We start from the raw sequence: 13150 nt of genomic DNA on the forward strand, positions 1-13150 counted from the left end.
CCTTGGTACCAATACCAGTTACTTTTTGCTTGTGATTATTTGTGTAACATTTATATGGTAGAGAAAACCTTTTATTTAGAGAAGTGTTCTAAAGTGGCTCTACGAGTTTCACGAGTTTTTATATTGGGCAAATTTTGGGCTTCGTTATCTACGATAAGTACACCCGATTATTTCTCCTTCTCCTGAAAAGCCTACACATGTTCATTCCAGGAATCCTCTCGAAGAAATGCTTTTGGAAATCCTCCATGAGTATCTTCCGGGGGTCCTCCAGGCGTTCCGTTTGAAAATATCTGGGAGATCCTTCTTGGAACTTTCCTTATTTCTTTATAGGAATGTTCCAAGGGTTCCTTTTAGGAATTCTCTAGGAGTTCCTTTTGGGAATTGTATCGTACTTCTCCCTGGGAATGCTCCAAGACTTCCACGAGGTTTATTGTTTGCCCGCTCTAGGGGGAGGGGGGAGTATGCTCGAGCGTTACGGCCCATACAAAAAAAAATAGCATTTTCATACAAACAAGCGTTAAGGTGGGGAGAGGGGGGTAAAAAAATACCAAATTTAGCGTTACATAATAAATGGACGCTGCCTAACTGTAACTGTCTGGTTTGGTATTTCTATGTATCTGATAAATCTATTAATTGCTTAATTCAATTGACTTTCTGATGTTTTTGAAATAGTTTTTAAATTTATTATGGAGAAATCGAATTTATTTATGAAATTTTTTTAACATTTTTCGTGGAAAAAATGTAGTTAATTATTGCAATTGTTGAAATATTTGTGGAAACTCCGACATTTTTTATTACTCAAACGTCAATTATTCAAGGGAAGTTTTAATTTATTTATGCACTTTTTGATTTGCTCATGGAGCTTTTGCAGTTTATTATTGCTCCCACCCTACTTCTTTTTTAACATTTTCTGATTTTGTTATGGAAAATAATCGTTTTTTTTTATGAGTCGTTTACGTTTTAGCCATACTTATTTCAGTTTCTAAAGATCCCAGTACACAGGGTCAAATAAAACCAATGTTCAAACATTGTGTTTGACTAGATCTAATTTTTCATTAGTGTAAAAAAGATGTTTAATCTGTAGTTCATTCCTTGTCAAATATTTGACCATGTGTACTTGAAGCCTAAGAGTTCTCAGATGCACTTCTGACGTTCATAAATCGATTCCAGTCTGCATCATTTTACGATGTTTTCATTCTTCTTCTTCTTCTTCATGGCTTGACGTTCGCATTGGAACTTTGCCTGCCTCTTTTCAACTTAGTGTTCTTAGAGTACTGCCACAGGGCTTTCTTTGCCTGCCATTGCATGAATTTGTACATTGTGTGGCAGGTACAATGATACACTATGGCCAGAGAGTCGATTAAATTTTCCCGACCGGAACGGGAAACGAATCCGCCGTCTCCGGATTGACGATCTATAGCCTTAACCACTAGGCCATCGTTTCCCAAGCTTGGCACTCGCGAAACAATCCCCCCCTCCCCTTATCATCACCTCACGTTTTTCAGAATAATAGAAGTGTGTGGTTCGCGAAACGAAGTTTGGGAAACTATGCATCTTTTCATACTCAGCAACTTTTGAAATTAGGCGTAACATACAGATCAATTTTTATACGGTATGCATCTGTCCCTCATATACTAAGATTATAGCAACAGTTTGTAAAGTCTCTCTCTCTTCTTGGCGTAACGTCCTCATTGGGACAAAGCCTGCTTCTCAGCTTAGTGTTCTATAAGCACTTCCACAGTTATTAACCGAGAGCTTCCTCTGCCAATGACCATTTTTTGCATGCGTATATCGTGTGGCAGGCACGAAGATACTCTATGCCCAAGGAAGTCAAGGAAATTTCCTTTACGAAAAGATCCTGGACCGACCGGGAATCGAACCCGTCACCCTCAGCATGGTCATGCTGAATACCCGTACGTCTACCGCCTCGGCTATATGGGCCCTATTTTGTAAAGTGTTTAGGTTATTTTGCTGAGTGTATAAGATCACCAACACGCTTAAATGCTTTGTTAGTCCCAATCAATTATCTCGTTAGTTTCCTGTTTAAATGTAGCTGAAATAACGAATAATGTTTGGAGTCTGTTCCAAACTTTTGATTATCACAGTTCACACTGGCTTACATTGTACTTTCAAGTTCGGCAAGCACATTGACAGTTCATTCATCAAGTTATACCTTGAGAATGAAGAGACAGCTCACTGATAGCCGCTATTCTTCATTAATGATTTTACTTTGTATCGTGTCATGGACAAAAAAAAATTCCCATGAAGTCCTTAGAACTGTATCGGAATTCAAATGCATTTACCTTTACCTTGATCAATTCAAACAACTCTGCTTCAATTGATGATGAGCTGGAACTCCACACATAGCACACATAATATTGCCATTTCTTCAGATCATATCAATAAGCACAATAGGTGTTCGAAATTGTCCTAGAACACACTGCTTTAACAACACTCGACTCTTTAGATCTTGCTGGTTCCATCGATCGTTCCAATGTGACTACCTTTTTTCCTCTGCATCTCGATGAACCCGATATTAGGATAACACCCTGACACGATGGTTCATTCAACCTTATCGAGATGTTAAGAGTCAGCGTAGACACACAGTGTATTGACTGTTTCTCACTTGTTAAGATCCTTAACCGAAATCCGAATGGTGTAGAATTAAACATGCAACTCTTCGGTGCATTATGCACCAAATATACACGACTCAACAGTTTAAACTCGTTTTGGTTACATGTGCCGCTGTTTTTGTTTCCGCAATTGATCTTTAGCACGTTTAGGCAGCGATGAGCTGCACACATGTAGCAAACGAGCATTCAGTCACGTTCGAGATACCCTTTTGATCATAACATTGTATAGCAAACCCTGCTACCGGTAATAAAAACAATCAGGCTCTACTGCTCCAGGAGACAGTCTCTCTCAAACCGTTCACAATGGTGTCCCACCGGGAAGTCACCGTACCAAGTTTGCTATGGATCGCTATCTTCGGACTTCAAGTCGCTTCGCTACAGCACAGTGCCACCCTAAAGAGTTTCAACGGAATCATCAACGAATGTTCCAGCTATCTCTCGCCAGGTGGCGGTAGTTGTTCCGACCGCTGCCTCGGTCTGGTGGGACGCTTTTGGAACGACACTGTTGCCAGGCCATCCGTTTCCGTGGGGCGGTTCTACCGGCCAGATCCGTGTGACCAAGACTACATTAACCGAACTCTAGACTGTATCTGCGATACGGTTTTACCGGTGCCCAGAAGCGACATCTGCCAACGAGCCAGCAACGGTCTCCAGTGCTACCGGTATCAGTACGGACGGCTGGTCGCTTCGGATCCGCTCTACGTGGGCATCACCCCGCTGCAAAGCCAACAGGTGTTCCAGGAATGTTCCCAGATGCTTTCGCTGTCGCCCGTACAATTGCAACAGATCGCACAGTCCGGCTATTCGAACTCGCCGGAAGGCAGCTGCCTGGTTCGGTGCTATCTGATTCGGGCAGGTTTGTACACTGACAGCCATGGACCGGACATTGCACGGTTCGCCGTCCAGTGCGAGGGCTACGACGATGCCTATGAGGCGTCCGTGGGCAAATGTTACCAGGAGTTGAAGTTGAAGCAGCTGGATAACTGCACTCTGGCCGCTCGCATGTACGACGAGTGCATTCAATCGAACAAGCTTAGCAATAGTAACATTGATATAGTGAGTCTTATACTGGGCCTTGTAACTGGTTTTATTCCAGTGGGTAAATGAGTGTTTCAAAACCATAAAATTTGTACACATTCTAAAAAATCTTCTCTAAACGGCAACAATTTATTTACCATGAGCACTGTGGAGCACTCAGACAATTACATTTCTCTAAAAAAGCACTTAATAAACAATCACTATTGCATTTTATTTGGCTCAAATAAGACACGCTCGATTCTAGCAAAACATTTCAAATTTGTAAGCCTTGATTTATTTTCCGAAATATGCCCGTACAACAACTTTTCAATAAGAATAAAGTTGGATTTGGTTTGGATTTGTACTCTATCCACAATACACATTAACGTGTCCTGAAGCTTCAGATCAAGTTGACCTTTATGGTTTTCAACTTTAGACTCACCTGATAAAAAAAATCCATCTACATTTCAAATCGATCCATTTCATGCATAATTTATGATGGCAAACTGATGTTACAAACTGTACCGCTTCTAACCTTTTCAACCATTATCCATTATGGAGCACCTTTTGATTGCAGCAGCACTGTGGATGGTAAAAAGGCATCTGTTCCTCCCATGTTTCAACTTACTCGTGGTCCATTTTCACGTGGCGACCGTGATGCTTTTGATCTCTTTTGTGTCCCATACCGACTATCGGAAAAATGTCATATACATGCGATACCCTTGTTGGCTCAATAAAGGGATGCGTTTGGTAGAAAAGACTGTGCTTTTAGAATAAAGTGACTTATAGTTATCCGTTTTGAACATTAAAATCAATTTATTCTCGATTTTGATTGAACAATTGGAACTGCTTTCCACCTTTAACTTGCATTAGCTTGCCCATATATCATCCGATTTGCAAAAAAATGCATCCAATTAATTTTCTCAACCGTCTACATGAGTATGGCAGGTTTACAGCATGAATTAGATCAAAACTTTATTTTTGACTACTACTTTTTTCCTACTTAAAACCCGTTTTTGAGGATCATTCCCAATGCTACGTTGTATTCGTTCAAGTTTTGAGTATAGACTGGTTGCTTTTATTTTGGACGATAATTCTTCAGAGTAGAATTCTTTCGATTCCTTGAGAAATATAAATTTAATTGCCGGAATGCTTTCTGAAATTTTTGCTGGAGTTCCTCGAGAAATTTCTTTTCGATTTTCGCTTCTTTCCTTTAGGGTTCTTTCGGGGAATTCCTCCAGGGATTCTCTCGGGCGTTTCTTCGGGAATTCCCCTCGAAAATTTTCAAGAGTTTCTTCTGGAAGTTCCTCCATGGAGCTAACATGTTCCTCCAGAGGCTTGATCGTAATCCTCTCTAAGGATTTAAAGAAACCTTTTTTATGATTCTCGAACTAAATTGTTTTCTATGTGAAAGCTCTTAGTCTTCTGAGCAACTTTGCTGAAGACAAAATCCTTCTAAGTGATCCAGAACGCGAGATATACGACGTTCAGACTGAACTGGAAGCTCATAAAACCACTAGCGCCACGGAGTGAGTGGTTCTCGAACTAAATTGTTTTCCATGCGAGAGCTCTTAGTCATCTGAGCAACTTTGCCGAAGACACAATCCTTGTAAGTGGTCCAGAACACGAGATATTCCACAACTACTGGCAAAATGTAGTGCTATCCCACATGTCCGACATGGTGCCCTGTGTAGCAGATTCCCGGTGGCCATCAAGAGTTTCTGAAGGAGATTTTCCAGAAATTTCTTGAATAACTCTTTCTAGAATTCTTTCAGAAAATTCCCTGAAATTCAGGTTTTCGTATAAGAATATCTCCAGGGATATCTGCAAGAATTAACCAACACATTGTTGACGAAATTATCTATCAAATAAGGCATTGGTCATTTGAATTGGTGAAAAAATCATCATTCTACAGTGTATCAAACAATTCTCCGTACAGCAATTTTTTTGTCAAAATAATTTTTCATTCAAATGTTCATAACTTTTTTATACGTCAATCAAAAACGATGAGATTTTGACTAATCATTTCATTTTTCATTTATTTAGTTAACATCAAATTCATGATAATACTGAATCAACAATTTGCCGCCATAATACTCGATTTGCAGCTGCAGCTCTCCAACGTCGGTCACGCCCAAAACTCGCCAGATCACGCTCCACCTAGTCCGCCCATCGTGCTCTCTGCGCTCCACGCCTTCTTGTACCAACCGGATGGTTAGCAAACACCAGCTTTGCAGGGTTGTTGTCCGGCATTCTTGCAACATGCCCTGCCCATCGTATCCTTCCGGCTTTGACCACTTTCTGGATGCTGGGTTCTCCGTAAAGTGCAGCGAGCTCGTGGTTCATCCTTCTCCGCCACACACCGTTCTCCTGCACGCCGCCGAAGATCGTCCTTAACACCCGTCGCTCGAAAACTCCGAGTGCTTGCAGGTCCTCCTCGAGCATCGTCCATGTCTCGTGTCCGTAGAGAACCACCGGTCTTATTAACGTCTTGTACATGGTACATTTGGTGCGGGGGTGAATCTTTTTTGACCGCAGTTTCTTCTGGAGCCCATAGTAGGCACGACTTCCACTGATGATGCGCCTTCGTATTTCACGGCTCACGTTATTGTCAGCCGTTAGCAAGGAACCGAGGTAGACGAATTCTTCTACCACCTCGAAAGTATCCCCGTCTATCGTAACATTGCTGCCAAGGCTTGTCCTGTCTCGCTCAGTCCCACCTACCAGCATGTACTTTGTCTTAGCCGCATTCACCACCAGTCCGACCTTTGCTGCTTCACGTTTCAGGCGGGTGTACTGTTCTGCCCCCGTTCCAAATGTTCAAGCAATAATATCCATGTCATCCGCAAAACAGACAAATTGGCCGGATTTCGTGAAGATCGTACCCCGGCTGTTGAGCCCGGCTCGTCGCATAACACCTTCCAGGGCGATGTTGAATAGTAGACAGGAAAGTCCATCACCTTGTCGTAGTCCCCGTCGAGATTCGAATGAACTGGATAGTTCACCCGACATCCTTACGCTGTTCTGCACACCGTCCATCGTTGCTCTTATCAGTCTAGTCAGCTTCCCGGGAAAGCTGTTCTCGTCCATAATTTTCCATAGCTCTGTGCGGTCGATACTGTCGTATGCCGCTTTGAAGTCGATGAACAGGTGATGCGTTGGGACCTGGTATTCACGGCATTTGTGGAGGATTTGCCGTACGGTGAAGATCTTGTCCGTTGTCGACCGGCCGTCGATGAAACCGGCTTGGTAACTTCCCACGAACTCATTTACTTTAGGTGAAAGACGACGGAAGATGATCTGGGATAGCACTTTGTAGGCGGCATTCAAAATGGTGATCGCTCGAAAGTTCTCACACATTAACCCTCTAATACCCAAATTTTCGATTTTGATCTAAATATAATTTTTCGTCTTCTAAAATCGATTTTAACATGTTTTGGAAGATGATTCTTTTTAATTCTCGATTTTGTGAATTTCAGTTTTTGATTTTTCTAATTTATATTTTTGAACATTCCCATACTTTTATATTTTTCCTGGAAGCCAATTTGGGGAACGGATTTTTTGAGATGAAAACATTTGGAGATTTTATGATTATTGTTGAAATATTATTATTTTAATTTTTTTTTCATACAAAATTTTATTTTCCGTGTAATTTTAAGGAAAACAATTTTAGAGTGTATTCGATTCCCTTAAACTATTAAACAAGGATAGAATGATTTGGGAAAAAATTAAAATATGTTAATTGTAGCGATTCAATACAAAATAAACAATGACTACTAAAAGGTGGCTAAAACATCAATTTTTCAATGATTTTTAAAAAATGTAAATACGCTTTAAAATACACCAAAAATTATTTTGAGATATACAGAACAGTCCTAAATATCGGCCAAAAATATAAAAAATTTGATTTTCCACGAAACAAAAATTACAAAAATGCTCAAACTATACCTCGTCTAAAGGCGGGATTGGGTATTAGAGGGTTAACTTGTCGCTTTTCTTGTGGATGGGACAGATTATCCCTTCCTTCCACTCCTCCGGTAGCTGTTCGGTTTCCCAGATCTTGACTACTAATTGGTGCAGACAGGTGGCCAACTTTTCCGGGCCCATCTTGATGAGTTCTGCTGCGATACCGTCCTTACCAGCCGCTTTGTTGTTTTTGAGCTGGTGGATGGCATCCTTAACTTCCCTCAGCGTGGGTGTTGGTTCGTTCCCGTCCTCTGCTGCACCAACATAGTCATTTCCTCCGCTGCCTTGGTCCTCCGTGCCTACATTCTCTTCGCCATTCAGGTGCTCGTCGAAGTGCTGCTTCCACCTTTCGATCACCTCACGTTTGTCCGTCAGGAGGCTCCCGTCCTTATCCCTGCAGATTTCGGCTTGCGGCACGTAGCCTTTGCGGGATGCGTTGAGCCTCTGGTAGAACTTGCGTGTTTCCTGTGAACGGCACAGCAGTTCCATTTCCTCGCACTCCGCTTCTTCCAGGCGGCGCTTTTTCTCCCGGAAGAGACGGGTCTGCTGCTTCCGCTTCTGTCTGTATCGCTCCACATTCTGTCGGGTTCCATGCTGCAGCATTACCGCCCGCGCTGCATCCTTCTCCTCCAGAACCGCTCTGCACTCCTCGTCGAACCAATCGTTTCGTCGACTCCGTTCTACGTACCCGATAGTGCTCTCGGCTGCGTTGTTGATGGCTGCTTTGACTGTACTCCAGCAGTCCTCTAGAGGGGCCACATCGAGCACACCCTCGTCCGGCAACGCTGCCTCGAGATTCTGCGCGTATGCGGTGGCGACATCCGGTTGTTTCAGTCGCTCTAGATCGTACCGGGGCGGCCGCCGGTAATGTACGTTGTTAATAACGGAGAGTTTTTGGCGCAGTTTAACCATCACCAGGTAGTGATCAGAGTCGATATTAGCGCCACGATAGGTCCTGACGTCGATAATGTCGGAGAAGTGCCGTCCATCAATCAGAACGTGGTCGATTTGCGATTCCGTTTGTTGGGGTGATCTCCAGGTGTAACGATACGGGAGGCTGTGCTGGAAAAAGGTGCTACGAATGGCCATGTTCTTGGAGGCGGCGAAATCGATGAGGCGTAGGCCATTTTCGTTCGTCAGCTGGTGGGCGCTGAACTTTCCAATCGTCGGTCTGAATTCCTCCTCCTGGCCTACCTGAGCGTTTAGATCCCCTATGATGATCTTGACGTCGTGGTTTGGGCAGCGGTCGTACTCGCGTTCGAGCTGCGCGTAAAATGCGTCTTTGTCATCATCAGTGCTTCCGGAGTGAGGGCTGTGCACGTTTATTATGCTAATGTTGAAGAATCGGCCCTTGATCCTCAACCTGCACATTCTTTCGTCGATCGGCCACCAACCGATCACGCGCCTCTGCATGTCGCCCATCACTATAAAAGCTGTTCCCAGCTCACGTGTGTTGCCGCAACTCTGGTAGATGGTATGATTACCTCTAAACGTTCGCACCATAGATCCTGTCCAACACACCTCCTGCAGCGCTACGATTCCGAACCCGCGGTCCTTCAGTATATCGGCGAGTATGCGGGTGCTCCCGAATGAATCATGAAAATTTTGAGCGAGATCGAATAAGTTTTCTGAAAGTTATAGAACTTTTAGTAAAACTTATAAGATTTTTGAACACATATTTAAAAAATTATATCTCAATATGTACTTGATGAAATTTTTCAATTTTATTTTGTATTACAGCTTAAACCTGAAGCTTTCATATGCAGCTACGTTTGAGGTTTTATATTCACTACAAAAAATATGAAAAATGTGCTTATGTAGTTGACGATATTTAAAAAAATGCCATATTTTGCACATATAATCTGCCAAACGTTTTCCACCAATAAAAGTGCATTAACTGAACGAAAAATGCATAGGACCTACTCTTCATATGTAGTATAGTAGGTCCTGCATAAAAAAAATACATTAAGAGGGTTTAAAAAAGTTGAAAACACTTGGCACTTTTATTAATCAAAATGTGATAAATTTCCAAATAATACTCTGAACATATACAGATCTTTGCCTTTCTCGTACACTAAGTGTACTGGAAAGGCTATATGTTCACTCCAAAAATGACTTTTTGATAGAAGGCCCGGAGTGTCGACTCACATATACCAATCAACTCAGCTCGACGAATTGAGGTGATGTCTGTGTGTATGTATGTGTGTGTGTATGTGTGTGTGTATGTGTGTGTGTATGTGTGTGTGTATGTGTACAAAAAAACTCACATCACTTTTTGGCAGTAAACCTCAACCGATTTTAATGACCAACGGGTCATTCGACGCGGAATCTGGTCCCATTGTTTCCTATTGAAAATGGTTCGGATCAGTCCAGCCGTTCCGGAGTTATGGCCATTTAGGTGTTCCGGACCAGTACCCTTGGAAGGGGCCATACATAAAAATGTAACAAACACATACATGCGACACATCAAACTGTGGCATTTTGGATAACCTGATGAACGTTTAGCAGGAAAACAGTCTCAGACCATATCTGAACCGGTAGTGTTCCGGAACCGGTTCCGGATGTCCCGCCGGAAGTGGCCAAATATAAAAGTGAACTAAAGCCATGCATGCGACACATCAAATTGCGGCAATTTCGATAACCTGATGAACAGTTAGCAAGAAAACAGTCTCAGACCATATCTGAACCGGTTGTGTTCCGGAACCGGTTCCGGATGTTCCGCGGGAAGTGGCCAAATATAAAAGTGAACCAAATCCATACATGCGACATATCAAAGCGCGACTTTTTTATAACCCAATGACAGGTTGGCATTAAAAAAGACTCAGACCATATCTGAACCGGTAGAGTTTCGGAACCGGTTCCGGATGACCCGCTGGGAGTGGTCAAATAAAAAAGTGATCCAAACCCATGCATGCGACACATCAAACTGCGGCAATTTCGATAACCTGATGAACAGTTAGCAAGAAAACAGTCCCAGACCATATCTGAAACGGTTTTGTTCCGGAACCGGCTCCGGGTGTCTTGCCGAAAGTGGCCAAATATTAAAGTGAACCAAATCCACGCATGTGACATATCAAAGCGCGGCTTTTGTGATAATGAAAGGTTGGCATAAAATAGACTCAGACCATATCTGAGCCAGTAGTGTTGCGGAACCGGTTCCTGGAGTTCCGCCGGAAGTGGCCGTATATAAAATTTGACATAGTTTTTACATGCGGCACATCAAATCACAGATTTTCCGACAATTTGATGACCTTTTATGCTAAGACCACATTATGGACTGTCAGTAGTTCCGGAACTAGTTCCGGGTTTCCCTCCGAAAGCGGCTGAATATAAAATTGTACCAAACCCATGCATGCGACATAGCAAAGCGCGGCTTTTTTGATAACCTAACAAACGTTTGCAAGCAAATAGGCTCAGATTATTTAAGAGATTATCAGTAGTGTTCCGCAACCGGTTCCGAGCCGAAAGTGAAAGCAAACCCGTGCATGCGATTGAGGTATCACGGCTATTTAGGTAACATGAAGAAAAGTTGCAAAAAATAGGCGCAAGCCATATCAGTGTGTTACGGAACCGATTCCGGTTGTCCCGCCAGGAATGGTCAAATGTAAAAGAGAACCAATATATGTAACATATCAATGACTTATTCAGTAACATGATAAACGATAGCCAACAAATAATCTCAGACCATATTTGGGAGAACCGGTAGTGTTCCAGAACTAGAGACGAGACGAGTAGCCCACCGGAAGAGGTAAAATATAGAAGGGAACTGAACCATAGCGGCGTTTTTTTATAATCTGATGTAAGGCCAACAATAAAATAGTCTCAGGCCACATCTAGAACTTGTAATAATCTTTCGGAATCGGTTGCGGGTGTTCCTTCGGAAGTGATTTAATAGAAGTCTCCAGTTAGCCTAGTGGTTAAGGCTTTGACTCCCTGAGCATAGTGTATCATTGTACTTGCCTCACAATATAAAAGTTCATGCAATGGCAGGCAAAGAAAGCCCTACAATTAATAACTGTGGAAAAGCGCTCAAAGAACAAAGTTGAAGTGAGGCAGGCCAAGTCCCAGTGGGGACGTCGAGCCATAAAGAAGAAGAAGAAACCAAAACCATGCATGCGATACATAAAATCGTGGTTTTTCAAAAAATTGTTGAACTGTTGCAAGAAAATAGCATCAGATCACATTAATTTTCAGCTTTTTAGTTAACTCGATGAACAGTTAACAAGAACATAATCTCAGACCACATTTGAGACAACCAGAATTGGTTCCAGGTGTCCCACCGGAAGTGGTCAAACGTAAAATTTAACAAAACCCATGCAAGCTGCACACCAAATAGCGGAATTATAAAAGTGAACAAAATAAATGTCAAAGCGATAAATCAAATCGTGGCTTTTTTGATAGCCTGTAAACGTTGGGTAAGATTATAAGTGAAGAAATGGTCAAAGTCTTCAATATGCAAGAGAACAAAATCGTGACTAAAGTGATATCTTCAAATCACACCATTTCAGATTCCAGCGGTGTAAATGCATAGTAGGATGGATCAACGTTTTATGGAAAAATTAAAATCTAATCGCATCAACACCTTATCAATTTTCAATCTTCAATCTATTTTTGCTTCTAAAATTACTGCTCACAATTTGGGTGCGGCTGGTTGAGCCCTCGCTCTTCTCATTGCCATTGAAATTTGAATGGAAATTTTTACATTTTCTGCATTTTTCTCGTAAGAAGATCACATTTTACATGAATCGTGTTACATTTGGTAATAAAATATAGCCTAAAGTGTACTGAAATAAACAATGGCGTAGATCACAAAGTGATCTACGATTGTGAATAGAGTTGACCTTCTTCATGCATTAGCTGACGCTCGCCCCGCTGCCGTAGTGCATGGAATGGAGTCATAATGACCCCAATCAGAGATGCCAGATTATTTTTATCAAAAATCTGTATCATTACATATTTTTCTGTATCGCCGTATTTGAGGGTATAGTAGACACCGAGAGTCCTAGATTTCAATAGGAACTAACAAAAATGTACTACTTTCTGACAGTTTAAAACTCTTGCAGGTATTTATTTTTCTAAAACATTTGTGAAAACGTACAAATTTTCATAAATTCTTCAAAATTTAAGCAACAATTTATAAAGTTTTCAATAAATTTATTGCAAAAAGCTTCAAATTTCATGCTTTCTGGAGAAATCTGTATAACATTTCAAAATTCTGTATTTTTCTGTACTCTATATCTTGTCTGTATAGAAGGTCAAAAATTTGTATAATACAGAAAAATCTGTATATTTGGCATCTCTGACCTCAATATACGACCAGGGTTAAGGTGGTCAAGCAGTCAACTGAGAGGTCTGATATTTTTCAGCTCTGCTTTGATCTTGAACATTACATCGGAATATGAACCATGAATAAGTTTCCAAAATCGATCATGGATTTGTTAAAATTGTTGTTTTTCTATATAAAGTATTATCAGGATTCAGGAACATTTTGGCTAACGTCGACAGAAAGTTCATGAGTACATATTCGACGAGAA

At 41.7% G+C, this 13150-nt stretch overlaps 2 protein-coding genes across 2 annotated transcripts in view; both read left to right on the forward strand.

Moving 5' to 3' along the window:
* Positions 1-13150, forward strand: part of LOC109411435 (exostosin-1) — a 703630-nt gene that overhangs the window by 455110 nt on the left and 235370 nt on the right. The gene's annotated exons all lie outside the window — the stretch shown is intronic.
* On the forward strand, positions 553-4386 carry LOC109428866 (general odorant-binding protein 45). Its single transcript, XM_062859900.1, has one exon. The coding sequence runs from the start codon at positions 2937-2939 to the stop codon at positions 3738-3740; it is 804 nt and encodes a 267-aa protein (XP_062715884.1). The 5' UTR covers positions 553-2936; the 3' UTR covers positions 3741-4386.

The sequence above is a fragment of the Aedes albopictus genome, chromosome 3, assembly GCF_035046485.1.
Source record: "Aedes albopictus strain Foshan chromosome 3, AalbF5, whole genome shotgun sequence".
In the NCBI taxonomy this organism is placed as follows: domain Eukaryota; kingdom Metazoa; phylum Arthropoda; class Insecta; order Diptera; family Culicidae; genus Aedes; species Aedes albopictus.